This window comes from Pantherophis guttatus, chromosome 5 (assembly GCF_059756535.1).
Source record: "Pantherophis guttatus breed Tessera chromosome 5, ASM5975653v1, whole genome shotgun sequence".
Taxonomy (NCBI): domain Eukaryota; kingdom Metazoa; phylum Chordata; class Lepidosauria; order Squamata; family Colubridae; genus Pantherophis; species Pantherophis guttatus.
The window spans coordinates 23,344,446-23,366,889 of NC_142067.1; the positions used below are offsets into that span (position 1 = coordinate 23,344,446).

A 22,444-nucleotide genomic window follows, 5' to 3' on the forward strand; every position below is an offset into this window, starting at 1 on the left:
CTGTGGCTGAAAATGAATTCCTTAAGGAAACTGTTAAGCTGAATGAAGGATGTACTGAACAAACTTTCTTTGCATACCAAGATTCCAACTGAGTTCAACGGTTATTGTTGCGAAAAATGTAGATCTGGTTATAGATCTCAGAGTTTTATTTCTATTTTTAGGACACACTAGTAGTAAAATAGAGCTGGTCTCGGGCTTTGCTTCTGAATGCAGTCAAGCGCATTGTTTGTTCATACTTATACTAATCTTAAATCTTATTTGATCTGAGAAAATGCCCCTTAGAGCATCCTGCTGGTTGGAGAGTCTAGCAGCACGCTTGGTTGGATAGGAATTAAATAAAACATTGGCAGGGGCCACATGGCTGAGACTTTTCCATGGGGGATGGTCTTCTCAAAATTAGAAGTAGCCACTGTGGGAAAATATGCTACTAAGAAGAGTTGCATGTAGAAGCCCATCTCTCTCCTTCCCCCCACCCCCCCTCTCTCTCTCACACACATTCATCTATCTATCTATCTATCTATCTATCTATCTATCTATCTATCTATCTATCTATCTACCTACCTACCTACCTACCTCTCTATCCATCTATCATCTAATACCTACCTTTCTCCTCCTATTTCTCCAACACACTAACAACTCTGTCAAAGGATGAACTGAGAGAGAGAAATTGGCTGATTGTTTCCCAATGAACATTTGGATGGAGAAGACCTGTGTCTCCTGGCTTTGACATCTACACCATCTTGGGTACTATGAAATAAGGGCATAAACATCTGCCACTGACTTTCCTCTTGTTAAGCCAAGAACCTAATGCCATGAGTGGAGCACAAATCATTGGAAAGACAGGTCTGGTAAGAATAGAAAGTATAGATGAGCTCATGTGATGAAGAGGAAAGAAATGAGAAAGATGGAACCGGGGCACCTTGATTTCAGGGCTTTGTTCCCTTTCCTTTTATGTCTTGAAAAATTAAGTGAAAAATTAGGGGCTGAAGACTTTTAATAGATTTTCTCAAGGGGGGGGGGGCATCTGTTATTTGTTCAGATTTAGGTCCATCTTTGTAGTTGCATGGGAAAGTTATTTGATCTTTAAGCCTCTTCTGTCTTCCTTATATAATACTTGCATTAGAACTGGATATGCCTATATCAGCAGTTATTTAGTAAAGATGTCCAAACTACAAAGGTATTCAGATCCTTCCAAATATTAGAAGCCACCCTCCCCCCATAGACACATACACAACATATTATAATGTTAAAATGACTGAAAAATGTACAGATCCAGTGCATGTACTGACTGCATATGAGTCCATCTCTTCTTCCAGAAACTGCTATGCTGGCATATTCTATCACAGCCAGAGTTTTATTACAGACAGAAGCCCTTCTGTGTTTACCAAAAGAGCCAGATACATGGGGACAGGAACAGGGGAGTAGAGCCAATTAAAAAAACCAGATAGCAACACAGCTACTATAATAAACAGAAATTTCTATAAAAACACAGTCCGTCACAGGAACTGGCTGGAAGCTCAGATCACAGAAGCATACGTTTTGGATTACTAGATATTATGAAAGAGAAAAGACTTAATGGGAAGCAACCTGCCCCTTGCAGCTTTCCATCCTGAGTAGTGAACAAAGGATATTCCTCTGCCACCCTAAGAGAATATATAACCTCCGCATTTTGCTCTAATTTCTAAACTTGCATTCCAAAACTGGGTTAGATATGGCTTTATAAAATCCCAAAATAAAATAACATCTCTGGTGGTTAATTAGCAAAGCCGGATCAAGGTGTTTGATTATTAGTCAGCATTTAATTGAATTAGTTTTTCACTGTGGTACAAGGAATAAAAATAATTTTTAAAAAGAAAACTAGGTCTGCAATGTTTAGAGAAGAATAATTTGCCGATTTTTATCATGCGCGTTTCATCAACTGGTCTTTGTTTTTTTAGTCTAGTAACAGGTTGAAGACAATTGCAACATTTATTATGGCTCCAGTGCTTATGATATGAAAACCATGTCCCAGTTCCAAAGGATTTTTTTTAATGGAAAACATTACACGGCCCAGTTGTGAACAGACGATGGCCCGGGAGTGGGCTATGGACCACAGGTTGGGGACCCCTGTTATAGACTGCTTATGGATTGGAAGAGGGCACGTTTGTTGGCTAGCTTGCAACAAAGCTTGTTGACTGAAAATATCTTGTTGGGAAGAAAGATCTCATCCCTAGATGAACCTTGAAGAACCTCTTTAGTCTCTTTGAAATTTAAGAACTGAGTGATCCATTCTTAAAATTAATGGTTTAAAAAAATGTAGGTGCTATATAGTAACTTGATTTAAATGGAATGCAAAGATGTGGCAAAAGGCAATATCTAAGTGAAGGAGAATTTTATTTCTGTGAAGAATAAGGAAACATGTAGATATTAATGGTAAAGATGAATCTTAAAATGCTGTGCAAGTGGATTAAGGAAAAGGATAAAATGGCTGCAAAAGAGTCCTTTATGGAGCAAAAGAGCAAGACACCTTGCTTGTGATTTTAGAGGAATATCACAAACACAGTGAACTAAAGGACTAAAATCTAAAGGACTAAAAAATTATTTTGGTATATTTTGTATTAGTTCACAAAGTAGCTGAAATAGAAGCCTGGAAAACCTCATATATTCTAGCCCTAAAGGAGGTCAATGTAGAGTCCAAGCCTTGACATGGAAGGAGTTGAAATTTATGTGGTGGATGATCAACAGTTTAAAGTGCCTCAGAAGGTAAACATATTCCCAATGAACTACCGTAGTTGTAAGCATGGTTGCTAAGCCCACTGAGGTAATAAGGCTGTTGGTCAAATCCCTGTGAATCTTTCCAAGACTCTAGTGGGAAGAGGTACAGAAAAATGCCTTCTATTGGATCATGAATGCATTGTTTAGGCATTCCATCATTGCTAAAGAAGTGTAGGCAGTAATGATAGCCTGATGAATAATGAGATTAAATTTGTGTTTGTCCTGGTGGAATTTGATGGCAGTAATTGTCATTGCACGTAACTATTTTTGGTGTTAACTGAGACCAGCTGAGCTGGGCAGCCAGGATGCTATTATTTCCTAGCATGTGAATTGTTAGAATAAAAATCAAATAGAAAAATATCAGTTCCAAATGTGCAAGGAGAGGTATAAAAGAAGCAGGAACTTGGTGCTACTTTGTTAATGTCACACTGTAACCTGTTTTATAAGCACCAGAGATATAAATCGTTTCAGGAAGGGGTTTTTTTTAGGCAAAGATGACAAAACAAAAAGGAGAGATGGAAGCCAAGCAATTTAATAGCAGGATAGTCAAGATTCCCATGCAGGTTATAACAGGATTCTTAGGGTAGCAGTACAAGTGAAATAGACGGGTTAAGACAATATCTTCATAGCTCAGATTTCTTGAGTTATATGTGAAGACTCAAAATACATTGGGGAATTTCCAGTTGCACTGAACAATGACAGTCACAGTCATCTTACTTGAAATCTGCCAAGGAAGTCAGAGCTAGATATCTAAGAAGAGATATCTACCTCTACATGTTATCAGATGCTCAATACTTCTTGCCTCTGCAATGAGAGCTATGTTACTTCTGTAGAAGGAGGACTTGTGGGTAGCTCTTTCCACATTTGGAGAAAAGCTCACTTCCAGCTCTTTCATGAGATATGGCTGATACTCTCCTAAGACCTGATCTAGAAGAGATATCAAGGTTTCTTCCTAATCAGAATTTATTTGGAGGCAACATGTTTTCTATGTGGCTTCTCAGTCATCCAGGTCATGGTTGTCCCAAAGGCGCTTTTTCAAGAGGCAACTGAATTTTCTGGTTTTTCTTTGAAGATGTTTCCCTTCTCAACCATCAGAGCTAAAAAAGCTTCTTGGATAAGAAATGAAATGTCTTCAAAGAAAAACAAGAAAGTCTAGTTGCCTCTTGAAAAAGCACCTTTGGGAGGCAATGTGTTGTATAGAGGGAAATCCATGTGTATGAATCCAAGAGACCACTATGAGGTCATCCACTGAATTAAATATGGGAACACATAGAACTGATCCAAGGAAGTACATGCATATTTGTTTATCTATTAGACTGTTTTATGTGGTATACACATTACACTGTGGAGTTCTCTGCTATCAGTTTGGTGATGGCCCCTAATTTAGAAAAATTTTAAAGGACATTGGAAAAATAGTTGCTATGCTGTTCTATCAACGGTTGTAGTTTTGATATTGTTTATGCTTTTTAAATCACTTAAAACAACAATTGCTAGGAAGCAACAATGGAAGCAACATTTGTTTGTGAAAATGCTGATTGCAGTCTGATTCCACAATCCAGCATCCACAAAATGCTGGATAAGATGAATCATTGGCTCATTTCCACAGAATCCTTCTTCTGTTTCTATGATCTTATTGCAGAGAAAAATTAAGCAGGACAAAGGACAATTGTCAGCACTTCAAGCTGCCTTTACTCTAGTGCTGACATAAGACTTGACAACAATTCCTTTTCATAATACAATATACTTTTGTGTATTTGGAAGAGCCTTTACCAACCAAATGACCCCCTGGTGTTTCTGTTTACAAATCTCAACATTCTCAGCCAGAAGGGTAATGAAATTCTTATCAAGAGTTTGCTTTTTCATAATGTTGACATATAATTCAATTTGAAACACCAAGACAGTTATAAATGACAGTAAAATAAGTTCCCAAGGGATAAGACTCCCTCCCTCCAGTTGGCTCTGAAATTTCTGAAAATTTTAAATCTGTATATTCACCAGTGCCCTATAAGTTTGCAACAGAACACATTTGATGGTCTCAGCTAGCAAACACTGTTCTTCTCAGAGACCAAGAGGTCTCTGTTTCCCAAGAAGTTTGCCTTTTCAAACTGTTCCATCTGTTTTGGTAGCAGTTCCATTTAATCCATCAAAATAATACTTGGCATGAAATGAATGTTACTCTTTCCTCCTCAGTCTCAATAAAAATTGCCCAATTTACCAAACTTGTCTAAGCTTTGCTACCGACAAAGCACATTTTAAAACAAAATTGCAATGGAGAAAGCTTGTGAACTTAAATTACAGAATTACAGCCTAATTAGTCCAATATGCCAGAGAGTCTCTTTTGGATGAGTCTGTCACTTAATTCTTTTTGTCAGACTGCAAATTCATGTATATGGTTTATATTTATATGGTTTACACTCAAGGAGAAATAAATTATTTTACAAATGTGCTGTTACAAGAGTTATCTTAATTGATATTTAAAAACCCTGAAATCTCTGATATTAGTCTTTCAAATAGCACTTGATATAATGCCAGATACGTTGTGATTAGATTAATATTTTTCTGAAGGTACAATTTTATAACTGTTAAAATAAAAATGATCTTAAGCCTGGATTCATACATTTAAAATCCTTCTGGATGGAATGATCCTGTTATGGGACAAGGAATGTAATGAACTGGGTAGTTGATGCCAAATTTTATCAGGAAAGATAAGTATCTAAATTCCCAAACAGGCTCTATTCTTTCTGAGGAAAATAAATAAAAGATGAACTACTCTGATCATTTTACCATCTTTTACCATCATATATGCTGTGAACATGTAGGCTTTGGTGACATAGCCAGGGGTGAAATCCAGCAGGCTCTGACAGGTTCTGGAGAATCAGTAGCGGAAATTTTGAGCAGTTCGAAGAACCAGCATATACCACCTCTGGTTGTCCACAGAGTGGGGTGGGAATGGAGATTTTGCAGTATCCTTCTCCCAGGAGTGGGGAGGGAATGGGGATTTTGCAGTATCCTTCCTCTGCCATGCCCAGCAAGCCATGCCCACCAAGCCACACCACACCCACCAAGCCACGCCCACAGAACCAGTAGTTAAAAAATGTGGATTACACCACTGGACGTAGCATATTATATTCCTTAAAATTTCCAAATTTCACTTTCGTACTATAATTGATTTTTCTCTGATCTGGCATTTCTTGTTTTAATTGGAAGTGAAACCCCCAGAATACCCAGCAGCATGGAACCTGGGGCAGGCTGAGAATTTTGGGAATTGTAGGACCCAGAACATCTGGAGTGTGTCAGATTGTGGAAGGTTGCTATAATATTTTGCTTTACTGAGATATAGGAGCCATATGTCCAATTTCACAGAAAACAGACTTCCAGCTGCACAGCAGCTAAAGAACAATATTCCATTTGAAAATGCTGCTTATTTGTATTCAATCTGATTTTAAAATAAATAATCCTGAAAAAGGGACAGCAGAAATATTGAAGTTGTCTACCAACAGACAGTAGCTAGACAGATTAAGGGCCAGAATGCAAGCTGTCTGACCAGTTTCTCCAACAAAAGTGAGATATTTTTTGAATTATGCCAATGACTTCTCAAGTTACAAATATCTTTGCATAGATATTAACAGAGATCATTTTTATTACAATTTATGTCAATGATTTTGTCCACGTCTCTGTAACCACTCTGTCCTTGAGTTAAGGATATGACCAGATTTTGCACTCCGTAGTATTTATTCACCAACCCCTTAAATATTTCAAATTCTGTCACATGACGTATACTCTACAGAAAACATAGCCAAATAAAGCTATTTTTTTTCTCAATTTGCAATTTAATACACAAAAAATAAACTTTAAATACATATGGCCATATCTCAAATGATCCACTAAAGCATCAAGAAATTAACAAAGATTTATCTTTGTGGCCAATTCCTTGGCAACTCTTGGGACTAACGTACTAAATTAGGAATCTAAAAACAAAAAGTCAGTTAGGGTCTAAAGTTGTAAAAAGAGCAAACATATGTAATTCAAACTACATATTCTTTTGCAACAAGGGATTGAAAATTGAATTATCTGGCACCAGTTGGAATAAAAATTAGATGTTGCAGATCAGCTGAAAATTTAATCTGGATCCATTTTCAAAAATGGAGCAAACACAAAATAGTCAGAGCTGATTTTTACTTGGTCATTTTTGGATTAGAGTGAAATGTAATTATATAATTTATACTTCATACAGCAGGATATGTTTCCATCTTAGAAATGGGAGCTACAATGTGTATAACAGATTCAGATAATATGGAATTCTTTGCATTCTCTCCTATTTTTTCAATGACTGCGTATACATTATTTGATTTATCTGAGATTGGTTACTATTATATTTTAAAACAGGCTCCCAACTGTATTAATAGGCCGAATTGAAAATGACCTCATTTGAGCTTCTACTTTTGGTGTTAATAATTGTAATGACACATGTTTTGCACAAAAGTTATCAGCTGACATTACAGTTATTGTGTGATCATCAGCATCCCATTAATACCTTTAAGCCTAACTAGCACAAAACTCAAATCAAGAATCACAGCTCTGAAAAAAACCTTGATGCATGAAGCAACAGAGGACAAAACTATATAGTCTAAGATTCTCAAATAGTTGTCCGGATAGTTATGACTCATGGCAAGTTGGCAGCATTGAGTTGGCCTTGGAAAGTTGGCCTTGGCAAGTTATTCCATTCTACTTCCTGCAGTCTTGGAGTAGATTTATGGCATGGCAACATGGTAATAGAGAGTCTACTCTCCTAGAAATAGGTTGTATCTTTTTTTGCACGTATACATGTACAGACTTAATCATAGTTTCAGCTGGGAAACTGTGAGTATCCTAGACCCAAAAGTCCAAAAACACTAGAGAATTCCTGGAAATCTGCCACTCATACAAACCAACTACCAACAAGCACATAGAGATAAACAACATCTACATGCCATTCAAAGCAATCAAAAGACCAAAAAGAAAACAAAATGATGAAACAACCAAACTCAGAGAGTACCAAGGACTCCATAGTACTATACAACCACCAATTTGCTATTTTCAGTTTTTAATCTATCATGTTATCAGTGTTATAAATTTTTTAAAAAATCCTATCAGTGTAAATTAAATAAGGATTAAATTACACTGGTGAAAACTAAGCAGCACTTTCCTAAAAACGAATGATTAGGTGAGTTACGGTACTGACAATTCTCCTTAACATTTTTGAATTCAGGTAAAGCCTGCATATTGCTAAGCATTTAAGAACAGAGTTAAAATTACTTGCATGTAAATATTATAAACTTCATGCTTGATGTACGTGAAGGAATGCCTTACCCTTTTGTAGCAGCCATTCCAAGGTACCCTCTCCTGACCACGTGGTGCTATCAGCAATATGCACTGTGTGTTTAGTAGTGGATTAGCTACCTGAAAGGGAGGAGGGATGGGCAACAATAGCAGGATTCCATGCCACAGGCAATTGCAGATACCCATTAAGATAACTGGATATGGTGACAGACTGGGAGGAAGGAAGATCCTACAGAAATCATCGGTTTGGCCACTTGCATGCAAATATTCAGAGATGGACTCAAGAACAAGGGTGTGAAGACAGAAGGAAATCATGACAGTATTGCTGGAAAAGTATGGTTTGTTCCCCCATTTAAACATACACTGCTAACTCTGTGAATCCTTGGTACTACAGTCATAGTTCTATTAGTTTCATTCATCTAAGTACTGAAAAGTAGAAGTCCAGCAGGTGTCTCTAACAGACATTGTTGTTGTTAGTTGTGAAGTGGTGTCCGACCCATTGCCACCCCATGGACAACGTTCCTCCACGCCTTCCTGTCCTCTACCATCCCCCTCATGCCGACTGCTTCAGTGACTCCATCCAGCCACCTCATTCTCTGCTGTCCCCTTCTTCTTTTGCCCTCAATCGTTCCCAGCATTAGGCTCTTCTCCAGTGAATCCTTCCTTCTCATTAGGTGGCCAAAGTATCTGAGTTTCATCTTCAGGATCTGGCCTTCTAAAGAGCAGTCAGGGTTGATCTCCTCTAGGATTGACCTGTTTGATCGCCTTGCAGTCCAAGGGACTCGCAGGAGTCTTCTCCAGCACCATAGTTCAAAGGCCGCAATTCTTTGGATGCTCAGCCTGCCTTATGGTCCAACTTTCACAACCATACATTGCAACTCGGAAAACCATAGTAACAGACACTAGAGGACTCCTTTTAGTACTCCCTGGGCCTCTGATTCTGACTGCTGATTGCAATGTTTCTCCATGGCTGTAGAGCTTGTCTCCAAGGCCTCTGTCATAGTGATAAGATGGGATGGATCTCTACCTCCTTTTGCTCCTGACAAAAGTATGTTACCCATCCCACTGGTCTTGCCCGGTGATTTAAGTAGGTACTGCTGCAGTCACTATCTTGACTTTTATTACCATATTCTGAAGACACTCCTTGCTAGTTATTATAATGGATTGGTCTGATCTCGTCCCTTACTATTCACCTTGTTTGATTTAGTCCTTGCATCCTGCAACCAAATCATAATCCAATGCTGGGTAGCAAGTGTTAATATTTATTTCCTAAGGCTAGATCAAATTCTTAAAAGCTTTTGATAGTTTTTCCAAGGCTGCTTGGGAAGTCTCCCTTAGACTAGTTGGAGACAGAAGTGTAAGAAGCCAGCTTCATTGGTAAAGCAGGCTATATCCCATCTGTCACAGACTATAATTGAAGCAAGCATATGTTGAGATAAAAATAAAGTGTAACCATATTAAAACCAAAGTCCATTTTGATTCTTGGCTTCTTTCCTTTCTGTTTTAGATATTTAGATAGACCAACCTTCATGTGATCATAATTAAGGAAGAACCCTGAATGTCCCTGATCCTTAATAAAGAACTATAATAAAGTACAATTAGAGTATAATATAAGAACCAGAAGGGCATTGAAAAATTCACTACATATTCGAAAAGATGCACTGATCTGCACAAAAATTCAGTTCTTGTAAATGATTTTAGGAGCTGCCACCAGTTGCCACTCTTGAGTAAACATTTACACGTTTTAATGGCTTGAGAAATAAGTTGAAATATGACCCCACTGATCTCAGAGAGCATAGATTTCTCCCCTTTCTCTCAGACATTTTCTCATTGTTTATTTAACCTTAGTTTGTTCTTTTTTAAAAAAAATAATCTTCTATAATTCCTGGATATCCTCAAACTTCATCAGTTAGAACAATCTCCCCTTTTATAAGAAGAATCAAAAAGAGATGAATCACCTTAAGAATGGTATTCTTTTGTGGTTCAGTTACCCACAGCACTCATTCCAATTTATCTTGGTCAAAAGAAGAAGCCTCCGATACAGTTAAGTAGAAAAACATGGCTAACTAAGTGAGTTTTCATGGTGTTAGTAACCCAAAGCTAAAACTCAGTGGTAGAGCTCACATTTTGCATGCTGAAAACTCCCCATTCAGTCCCCTGCATGTCTAGTCATGGGTGGGACAAGACACCTGCTAAGTCACTTCACTTTAATGCTGTTTTTATGAAATCAATAAAGAACAGCCCTGATAATACATGGGGTACCTGCATGGCAATGTCTGTGCAAGCACCTGTCCTCAGCTTCCAAGTTCCCACTGTAAAGTATAAATGCAGTATGGAAAAAAGGCTTTTTTCTATTTTCCAATTAACTACATGGATTGCATAAATATATTCATGTATATGCATATGAGGCAGCAGAAATTCTACATCTTTAAATTTCCAGTCCAGTAAACGGCTATTATGCATTTTTAGGCTTTAGTAAATCCCACAGGGGTTTAATGAGGAGATTTGTGTGGAGAAAACAGCACAGAAAATGATTGTCTATCAATCAGTCTGTTTGTTTATCCTATTAAGCCTTTGGTGCTCACTAGATATGTTGACTACAATTCCCATCATCACCACCCAATATGACCAGTAGGGAGAGGCTGACTGAGTTGGATATTTTTTGCTTGGATTGACAAAACCTGGTTGAAATTGTGGACAGATTTAGCTGATTTTTTAAAACTTCCATGTAGTAAGAATTAGAAATCTGGGACCACTTGTCATGCAAAGCATATACAGGAACCTGAGAAAAAGCTAAAGGTACATAAGCTAAAATCATCTGGAAAAGAACCATAAACAGACCAAGCCAACATTTCCCCTTAACAAGCCTACCGACATAAGAATATTTGGAAATAGCATCTTTCTTCAATTCCTATGGCCATTGTGACTTGGGAACTGCATTTGGAATCACAACACGCAAAATTACACGCTATGCAAAATGTATTTAGTTGAAAAGAAGCCTGAAGCATAAATCTGAAAATCACAGTTATATTCTATATGCAGGTAGAAACTATGATCAGACCATCTCCCGATATCCTATCTCACCTCAATGGTACAATAGTATATCCAGCTTTCATATTTTAGAAAAATGATTAAACGTAACAGATTTAAGGCAAAGATTACTCAAAAACATTTCCAAACAATGGAGTAAAGAGGACCAAAATGTACAACTGATGGTGCTGTTAGAAGGCTACTCCCGTCACATATTTAAATAGCTATGGAGTGACTATGATTTAGTTGAAATTAGGAAAAATCAAAAAATGTAATCTGTAAATTTCATTAAGGTCTCCTCTACCTTCTGTCAACTCGTGAAGCTTCCCTGACTTGCTCCCAAGTTACCATAGGCAGGGGGATGGGAAATTGTGCCTCACAGCTGCTCCAAGGAATTTACTCCTCAGTCATAACAAGATGCATTCTGGCTGACCAAGTCAAGGCCATCTCTGTGGATACCAGCAATGCCTGGAAGGGAGTGACTTCTGCAACCTGCAAAATTACCTTGTTGGGGAATGTGACCAGGTGATACACTTTGGGGGGGAGGGGAAAACAGGATCAGAGGCAAGGTATGAAGAGGGTAAAGTCAGAGTTGGGTTCACCTAGATAATTCTGACATGGAGCTCCTAATATAAGACTGGATTTTTATTGCCGGATGGCATGAGACTCTTAATTGCATTAGGGCACTGATCAGAATCCTGACACCTTCCTCATTCCTCAAAGACATAAGCATAACTGCAAAATCATAAGTATAATCGCAGTTTCACTTAGTGACTACTTTGCTTAATAACCAAATTGCCAATCCAATTATAATTACTTGGCCAATAAAGAATATTCTATTCTATTCTATTCTATTCTATTCTATTCTATTCTATTCTATTCTATTCTATTCTATTCTATTCTATACAATAGGGATTTGTTTTGTCCCCACAAGGGACAAAAGCCTCTTCTGATATTTCCTTAATTAAGCCCTGGTGCCCTTTTGTCATATCTCACAGCAAAATAAATTGATCGTGTTATTTCCAGAGAAGTATCCTCTCTTCAAAGTTGTTGCAAAATTATTACAGGGAAGAACAGAGCCATATTCTGCTTTCAGATGACCTGAAACTCCTGAATTTGCAGAGGGTCAAGAGAAGAATGCATGGTGGCAATATCTCCATGTTGCCAAAATTAGGTTGAACAAAGTCAGAAGTACTATATAATTCATCATGAATGGATAGAGTTTTAGACTTTAATCTGTTTGTGGCTGAGATGGAATTTAACCTCGCTTAACATAATTCCTGATCAACATACCTTCCAAATACATCTTCTTCTGAAAAACCGCTCATATGAACAGGCTACTATGTGGAATTCCGCTCATGTAAGCAATCAGCATGTAGTGTTGAATATCTAAATGCTGTTGCCAAGCATTTAATACACAACCTGACCCATTGGGTCATCTATTTTTCCACATATAATATAGGCAGGATATATATTACAATATATAATATAGAATTCCATTCTTCTCATGCTCCTCAGCAGAGCTCCAATGAAGCCTCCTTTTCCTCCTCCTCCTCCTCTGATGACCTGTGGAACTGCCTACCACTTTGTTGAAGGGTAAGGGGGACAAAGGAAGCTGAAGACTGCAAGGAAAACTGCCCCCTTACCCCCCCCAGCTTATCCCCAAGGGCCTCCTCCCTCCAGGGAGGGAAGGATGACAGCTGCTGGCACTTCGTGGCCAGCCCATTTTAGCAGCAGGCACCTGAGTTACTCCCTTGCCCTTGCCTTGCTACCCATTGCTGTCAAGAGATTTCAGTTTTTGGCCTTGGTTCTAAAACAGCCAATCGTTGCTCGCTCCTTGAACCTTGTCACCAGCCAATTGGGCCCAAGAGAGATAGGAAAAAGGGTGGGATATTCTTCTCCCATCTTCCCTTGCATAACACAACCTACAGGTTTCTAGGAAGTGTAGTTGGAAATCATGATCACATGACTGCAGCTAACCGTTGCAATGCTGCAGCAACTACAACTTTGCAAATAAACTGTATGAAGATCCTAGAAGATTCTCTGGGAGTCATAGGTCCTGGATTTTGGATGCATTCTTTAATTTAGCTCATTTGAGGTACCTTGGTTCAAAAATTGTTGCCCTATAATGCACCGTTTTGCCCAAATGAAGATTGCAAACAGAAAAACAGACAGGAGAGTTTCAATAGTATATACATTTCCTGTTGCTATAATCAATGAAGGAAGAGAAACAAACAAGGCATATATTGCTAATGTTACCTACCTCAATAATATAAAGAACGACATTCTTATAAAAGCAATACAATATGCATTTCGTCACTCGATTGTAACTCCAGGCTCCATGGACAAGTAACAGCTTCTCCAAGTAGGAAAACTAGGGCGGGAAAAAGATCAATTGTGTGTCATCAAATTACTGTCAACTCTTAAATTGTGTTTAGATTTAAATTTGAGATCATTCATTGCGTGGTGACATTAACTTAGTATAAATTACTCTAAAGTTTTATATTTACCACAGTGGACATGTCTGAAATATTGAACAAAAAACATGCTATTGGCTTTAAGTAATTATCCATTCCGATTGCAGCACATGTTCCAATTTAAATAGCTACTGTAAGTAACATGAGCAGGAGATGCTATTGAATCCCTGCTTGTGGGTTTCCTAAAAAGAGATGATTGGCTAATGTGGGATACTAGATTAGATGCATCTTTGTTGTGGTTCACTGTAACTTTTCTTAGGCATTTATATCATGATCTTATGAGAAGATTCAATTCCATACCATATGTACCGTAATTGGAAAAAAATACATTACAGCAGGAGATACGTAATGCAAACTGCCCTCATAAAAATTCATAAAACTAGTTTTTATCTTCCCATGTTTTTAGGTGCTCATAATGCCTCTTCTTTGTGCATCGGCTAAAAGCTGTCTTAAATTTGTGAGTTTCCTAGGAAGAGATTCAGTCTGGTGTAGTGATGAAGAAACCAGGAGATGGTGAGTTCTAGATCTTTCTTAGGCAGGAAAGTCAGCTTGATGACTTTCAGTCACTCTGTCTCAGTCAGTTCACAGGGTTGATTTTGAGGGGGAAAATAGGAGGAAGGTGTATTAGGGGTGCTTGCCATTTTTAGATAGATAGATAGATAGATAGATAGATAGATAGATAGATAGATAGATAGATAGATAGATAGATAGATAGATAGATAGATAGATATGGATGGGTAGATATTTATTTAAAAATGATAGTCAGAGCAGCGGCATATGGCAGTGATTAAAGATATTTAAAAGACACAGCTCTAGAGGGTTTTATGTGCTGAAATGATTATCCAACAATCTGTGTGTAGTGGAAAGGAACTGGATAGCATCCCTTTCAGTTGAAAACAGCAGTCAGATATTAAATGCATATGTGTTATGTGGGAGTTATTCCCAAATAAACATTGACAAAATCACAGGCAAATGTGTAGAATTCTGAATAGTGGTTAGACTGCTTTTACAATATAATTTTTAAATTGATCTAGTAAATCACTATATTTCTATTCTATATATTTTAATTGGTATTGTAGTAGCTTCACAAGGTGGCATTTACTCCTCAGCCCTACTTGTAAATTAGAAGCAAGTTAAAACAGTCTTTTGCTCAGACTGATTGTGGGGTCTATTTAGGCTATCACAGGAAACTGACTGCTTTAGTTTTAATTGCTTATGTTGAGCTTATTCTTTTTTCCTATTATTCACAGCCCGGAGTCTGACAGGACTGGGGCGGGCTACAAATTTGGGTTGATTGATAGACATAGACAGATAACCAACCCTACTATGGATGTTTTAATTATCGTCTTGGGACTGTAAACTTCAAGGAATTCCTGGCAGATTCAGCAATAATAAACACCCTTACTTAGGTAATAGTGAAATAACAGAATTATCTGGGGCTCTGTATACATTGAAGAACTACAGCTCCCACCAATTTCAGTTTAAATAGGTGGTGATGATTTATGTTCTGTAAGCTGCCCAGAATCACTGGAGATGGGTGGCATATAAATTTAATCAATCAATCAATCAATCAATCAATCAATCAATCAATCATGAGGAATGTTGAGAACTGAAGTACAGCAGCAGCAGAATCTGGCCAGACACAAGTTCACAATCCTTCTTCTATCCTAATCATTGGTTCAAGAATGAGAGATAGAGGCAAAGAGCCAAGACTTAAATTGGCATTGAAAAATGTAGGAAACTATAATAAAATAGTAATGGACTTCTTGAAACAATCTGTAACTATCAGGATGGTCAACTTTCTTTGAGCAGGAGCAGAAATTTGCTCTCTCAGCCCACTGGTAATATCACTGAAAGAATGATAATGTCCCCAATTATTAGGTCCACTTTTGTTTTGTGTAGGCATTTAAGTTCTCTGAGAGTCCAACTGCACCTTTTCTATTAGAACATTCCAGAAACAAACAAATATACAAATAAACATAACCCAATTGGACATGGTGGTTGTGTTTGAAATTGTGAAATGGCATTTGTTGATCTGATAAGTAGACCCAGTACCTGTGGAAAAATGCTAGGGAAATGAAGATGATTTGATTGTTTCAAGAAGCAGAAAATATTTCTTGTGCTAAGAGCCGTGGGGGCACAGTGGTTAGAATGCAATATTGCAGGCTGACTCTGCTCACAGTTTGGAGTTTGATCCTGACTGGCACAAGATTGATTTAGCCTTCCATTCTTCCGAGGTTGGTAAAATGAGGGCCCAGATTGTGGTGGGCAATATGCTGACATTATATTATGCTGACATTACAAAGAGAGTGCTATAAAGCACTATGGGGTGATATATTTAGCAATAGCACTCTAAGTGCTATTGCTAAAGGAGCTAGATTTTGATAATGCTTAGAACATTTGGAAGGGTGGAAATCATTGAATTATTTATTCATTTATTTAATATTTATTAGATTTATGTGCCTCATATTTCATATAGAGGCGACTTTAGAATTAAAGAGTTGAATGGTGTGACTGAATCCAACTCCTGCTTTGTATTCATAACAGATGACTAGCTAACTTCTTCCACCATTTTCAGGCAACTGGTTCAAACTGCTGTTCATCTTTGGAAGTTGTTTTTTTCTCCCACTAACATTCCTAACAATGAGTAACGATCTGCCAAAACAGAGGAGTTTACTTCCAGAGACCCAGAAATTTCCCACTTCCCCTGTCTGTTTTAGAAGAAAAATAAAAAAAGAAAAAAAAATCTGCCCCCAATTAGTCAATTTGCTGCTGAATTTCTGCAGCACAGTCCCAGGGTGCTAGTGATTGGCACAAATTGGGTCCCAGGGGTTGAAGTGATGTTACATACTCCCTATGGGCTTCTATTTATTCACTTCTGCCCTTATTGGCAATAACTCAGCAAAAATAATTTTGAAAGTTTCTATCAGATTACATAAAAATGACCATTTCATTAACATTTCCTACATTTTCAATTTTTTTTAATCATTCAGAGGCTTACTTAATTTCCAAGGAATCCTGGATCATATAGAGGCATTTTATTTCCCATCTTTTCACTTTCACAATATTCCTGCACTGAGGATTAGATTTAATGACAATAATTTTGCTAAGGCAATTCAATAGACTTTATACTGGGCAGAAATATGAATACAGGTTCCCCAATACTAATCTAGCTTTTAATTTCCTATATCTCTGGGCTCCCAAAGCACTGTTCCTCATTCAGAAGGAAACTTTGGAATGAAAAGCACTCCCAAAAATTTCCAAGGATTATAACACACCAACTAATTTAACATCAACCAAAAGACCATGAGTTCTATGGTCTACGAGACCATGAGTTCTGTATTACTATTATTCTTCTCTTCCTTACTATTATCTATCTCTTTCCACTTATTACTATAACCATGTTTCTTGCATCTTTCCATTTATATTGTTTTTATTTGTTTCCTAGTACAATTTGATAGCTTATTAGTAACCTTGACTATCACTAAGTGTTGTAACTTTTTATTCTTGATGAATGTATTTTATTTTCCTTATGTACACTGAGAGCATATACACCAAAGACAAAATCCTTGTGTGTCCAATCACACTTGGCCAATAAAGAAGTCTATTCTATTCTATTCTATTCTATTCTATTCTATTCTATTCTATTCTATTCTATTCTATTCTATTCTATTCTATTCTATTCTATTCTATTCTATTCTATTCTATTCCCACTGCTGGCATGAAAAAGCAGCTGGATGACTTTGGGCCAGTCACTCTCTCTCTTTCTCTCAGCCCAGCCTACCTCACAGAGTTATTGTTGTGAAGAAAATAGCAGGAGAAAGGAGTATTAGTTACATTCGCCACTTAGAGTTATTTGTAAACAATAATAAAGACAGGCTAAAAAATAAATATTGGCAGAGCTTAAGAGAAAGTAAGATCCAAAAAGAAGAATATACTCTAAAGAAATTCCTGCATGCATTTTCTGAGAGGAAGAAAAATGATCCCACAAAAACAGTGTTCCATTTTTATATACTGTATAACTAGGTATATATCCCACATATTTCCATACAAAAATACAGATTTTTGTGGTTCTGTGTCTAGAAAGGGACCAGTGAGATTCATTCTGAATCAGAAACAATGGTGCTTGTCACCTTGCAGGATCATTCAACATCTGGTCAGACCGCAAGATGGCGGTCAGCCAGAGTTTGCCTCAGGCATCCCAACGACTGCCAACACTTATTACATCAGTGAAATGCAGGATGTGAGAAGCAGGACAAAGCAAGTCTCTTCTTCAGGAAACTAGCTGAATACTCAGTCATTCAGAATTCATATCAGCAGTTCAATAATAAAAGTGCTCCTTGAACATAATTAATTCCTCCTTTTGAAAACAATAAAATCTACATCCAAGATTTGAATTGCCTCAAAAATGTCTCTATTTGGTTTTGGGAGTCTGAAAAAAAATAAGTCATTGGATTGTATTATAATGAAGATGAGAGATATGACCAGAAGGGGTTGTCTCTGCACTATATACTTTAAACTTTCTTTTAAATAATAAGAACTTTTAAATATTTCATATCTTTGTATGCGAGATTATTATTTGTTTAAAAGAAATAAATATTCCTAGATATATTAGCATTTAGATTTGGAATTTGTAGTCCTCTTATTGGAGGAATAGGTCAGGACTCATCAAAATCAGATGAGAATCCTAGTATCTTGTCAAAGAAGAACAGGACAATTGGACCTCCAAGGTTAACGGTACATTGGCAGTAACTTTGAAAAGCCTTTGTACCCATAAGAACAGAACAGACAATAGGACAGAAAAAGAGCTCCAGGCTGTTGTCAAAAATGTCTGATTAGACTTGTATCTGTCTTGGAGGAGGAGGAAAAAAGAAGAAGTTAATCGTGAAACCTAAACTGAAACAATATTGAAGGATATCAGCTTCTCAAGAACTCCAAGTTTAAGACCTATTTATTCCTAGATTTTCTTGAGACAGAAGTCTAACTCTTGTACTAGAACAAGCACTGGCTTCCATAATGAATACATTTCCTTCACACTATGGATCGGTCTTCAAGAAACCAATAATGTGCTCCTTTGAAAGATGCCTTGGAAATGTTTAAGTATCACTCTAATTCAGTTTGGTGCTCCTAAAACAATCAGGATTGTAGCTCTCAAAGTTCACATTAGACTCTGCCTGAAATCCTGGGAAGGCTGCTTTAATTAATATTTCTTGTTTTCAAACCAAATTCCCTTCATGATGATGTATCTATCAGGAAAAAGGATACACCAAAAACGGATTCCTATCTACCTAACTGTTGTTGGGTCTGGAGACTGACTGGAAGGCTGTTTTGCTTTTTTAAAATTTGCATTCCATCAGTTTTAACCGGCACTGCAAACAGAAAGAAATTATAGGAGTGGGAGTTTAATATTATCTAGGAGGCCACACACTGCAGCAATATAAACTGATCTTGATTTACTTCTAACAGCCATTCCTTCAATCCCAGAGATTAAAAAAAGGTGATGGTGGGGTCTTTCACTGATAACCTCTGAATAAATGCCAAGGGATTGATAAGGACTTCCATATAACTATGTTTCCCTTATCATACTGTGCCTTTTGGAATCCTAAAATCAGAACTATAGTAAGTACTAATAGAGGCTGAATTGGGGCTTGGATAATGCCTACCACTGCTTAATTGTTTAAAACATTAGCCTGCATGTTTCGCTTCGGAAGGCAAGGATAGCATTACCAGGGGATACTATAATTAATCAATATTAAATAGTAAACTTTACAGTGAATAATGAAAGTTAAACTCTAACAGCTCAGAATGATGGATACGATGGTTATGTTTGAGCATATGTTTATTATAATTATCCTCATTCAGGTATCTCTATATAATAAGTTAAAAGTCCTGCTGCATCAGAAAATCTTATACGCCATCAAAGAATTTCAAAATCAGGACAATCGAAAAAAGTCAGTGTTTCGTGCCCACCTCTGAAACCTATCACTGATCACCCCTGACCAGAAGTAGGAAGCTAAAGAATATTAAACTTCTTTCATAGCATTTCCTTAGATCACTGAAATAAAAAGGAGTGATAGTCTCTATTGTAGAATAGGTAGAGGTTATCAACAAATGTCTATTGCAAGAGTAAAAGTAAGAGGGAGGAGGAGGAGGAGGAGGAGGAGGAGGAGGAGGAGGAGGAGGAGGAACTATTATTTTGACAGCTGCAATGTCTGAGTCATCTTCCAGACTACTGGAAATATGGTCAAAACACAATGATGGAGAAAACGAAATCTCAGCATTTAGGATGAAATGGCTCCTGGCCCAGTACAATGGAAAGTATTGCACACATTTACAAGTTCTCTGTATTAAGTCAGCATCCTCAAAGGAAAGATGGGGGAAGGGGGAAAAGGACATTTGATTGGCCTCCAGATCAGCAGTGAAGTATTTATGCTGCCCGTGCAGCCAACACCCTTTCAACAGGATATGGCAGCTGTTTCTTTGTAGGCATCTAACCTGTGCTATTGCATAATCAGAAGAGTTGGTTGCCTGCATGCCTTCATTGCCACTGATCCCCACTCCAACATGAGCCGTCTGGATCATTCCAACATCATTGGCACCATCCCCAATGGCCAGAGTGATGGCATTCACATGTTTCTTTACCATGTCTACTATTTCTGACTTCTGCAGAGGAGACACCCTATAGGGAAAGAAGAAAAAAAGTCTGTCAGTTTCCAAACTATGTGTGACTTTTAAAGGGAAAGCTGCAGATGCAAAAAAAAAAAAGGCAATAACTGGAAAATTTCCTGCTCCAATATTTCAGATTTTAGAGCGCATGCCAAATCCTCCCTGCCTTCAAATTCACTGTGGATGTAAGACTCATCAAGAATAGTAGGCTAAAAATGTTTTGATTACCATAAACCATTTTTCCAATTCTTATACCATATGATAGCCCTCTCCAGATGTGTTGGGATATTAACTTTCATAATTCCATCTTTTACGAGCTGGCAGATTACAGGGATTGAAGGCCAAGACAATTAGAGGGCATCGGATCGGGAAAAGGTATAAGACTAGTATTGAAATTGTTACTATATTGAAAGTATTTTGTCCTTATTCACAAACATAATTCATACACATTTCCTATTCAAATGCTCCGCAGAGCTTCTGGAATTACTGCCAACTTCTCATATTGTCTGAAGGGGATGGTGCACAGATCTATCTGAAGAAATTAAGTTACCTATTGAATATGGGAATGGCCGGCAAGATCGAGACGACTCAGGGTAACGATAACCAATGTTTAATCAGTTAACTCCTAACATTAACAGAACCTTGTTCACGGCTAATGCAGTAAGAAAGAACGCCCGTTACACTCTGACAGCTCTTTTATACCCCCGGTTGTCAGCATCTGCTCCAATCAGATTTTGCCTAGTTCCCGCTAAGACAGCACCTCGTCTGGCGGCAGCAACTACGCATGCGCCGATCTGTCAGGACACAACACTCCTTCCCCCCCGTATGGCGCATGCGTAGTCATTCAAGTATGCTGGGCGGCGGCGACTCCTCCCTGACCGACGTAGATTGGTTCCATCGGCTGATGAGGGCAGAGGCCACGTCTTCTGTATCAACGGGGACCGCCAACTCACCTTCTACAGGTAAGTGCACCGGTTGTGGTAACATCGGATGCCCAGGTTCGCTAATTTCCGCCGGTTGGCAAACTGGGGAGGGCAAGGCCCGTAGGTCCCGGCCCTGGGGACCCCCTAGATGCCGAGCCTGAAACTGATCTACATGCCGACGCCAAGTGCGGGCGTCGGCCGGTAGAATAGTATATGAGCGTGGCCACGTTACTCCCGAAATCGTCCCCAGCACCCATCAGGGGTCTCCGGCATAGTTCCTAGTGTATATGGTGTCACCCATGTTGAAGACCCGGACCTCTCCCATGGAATCTGGGGGCGTGTCAGGACAATAGGTAGGATGGAGGCGGTCTAACACAATCCGCAAACAGCAGCCCATGAGCAGCTCAGCCGGGGAGCGGTTGGTGATCAGGCAAGGGGTAGAGTGTTGAGTTAAAAGGTAGATAGCCACACTAGCCTGCCAATCCCCTGTCCCCAACCTGAGTAGGCCTTCCTTGGCCGATCTTATGGCCCTTTTGGCCCGGCCATTACTGGCCGGATGGAATGGGGCGACAGGTGCATGACGAATGCCCTGCGTCACCAAGAAACTCTGGAAAGTGGTACAGGTAAATTGAGGCCCGTTATCAGAAACGACAACATCGGGCAGCCCATGGGTCGAGAACAGGCAGCACAGTGCCCGGACGACTGCGTCCGCAGTGGTGGAAGACATGGGAATAATCTCGACCCACGCAGAGTATGCATCAACCATGACCATAAAGGTCCTCCCATGCATTGGACCCGTGAAATCAACATGCAGGCGGGACCAGGGGTGCGGGGAGTGTCCCATTCCCAGGGAGGGACAGCTGGGGCAGCGGCCCTAGACTCCTGGCACTGAGAGCACCCCGATACCCAATTTGTGATGTCTTGGTCCAAATGAGGCCACCAAACATAACTCTGCCTCAAAGCCTTCATCCGGTCAATGCCCGGGTGACCCTCATGCAATGCCAACAAAACAGTGTCCCCCAAGTCAGGTGGTATAACAACCCGTGAGCCCCACAATACACAACCCTTAAGTGTAGTCAGTTCATGCTGCCGGGCTTTGTAGGGTTGGAAGTCCAAGGCAACCTGCCAAGAGGCCAACCCCTCCGAACCCAGTCCAGGACTTGCATCAGGAGCTTGTCTTTAGCAGTAAGCCTGGCAATGTCTGCAGCCGAAACAGGAAGACTTTGGTCATCGATCAGTAAGATGGAGGTGACAGGCGCGGGGTCATCTACTCCC

General features: G+C 38.8%; 1 protein-coding gene across 8 annotated transcripts in view; it reads right to left on the reverse strand.

Moving 5' to 3' along the window:
* ATP8A2 (ATPase phospholipid transporting 8A2) overlaps positions 1 to 22,444 on the reverse strand; it is a 377,887-nt gene that overhangs the window by 159,027 nt on the left and 196,416 nt on the right. For all 8 annotated transcript variants that reach the window (XM_034410593.3, XM_034410583.3, XM_087894716.1 and 5 more), the window contains 2 exons: positions 20,076 to 20,259; positions 13,367 to 13,477 (listed from right to left, as the gene is read on the reverse strand). In XM_034410593.3, coding sequence (XP_034266484.1) covers positions 13,367 to 13,477; positions 20,076 to 20,259 — 295 coding nt within the window. The remainder of the gene's footprint in view (positions 1 to 13,366; positions 13,478 to 20,075; positions 20,260 to 22,444) is intronic.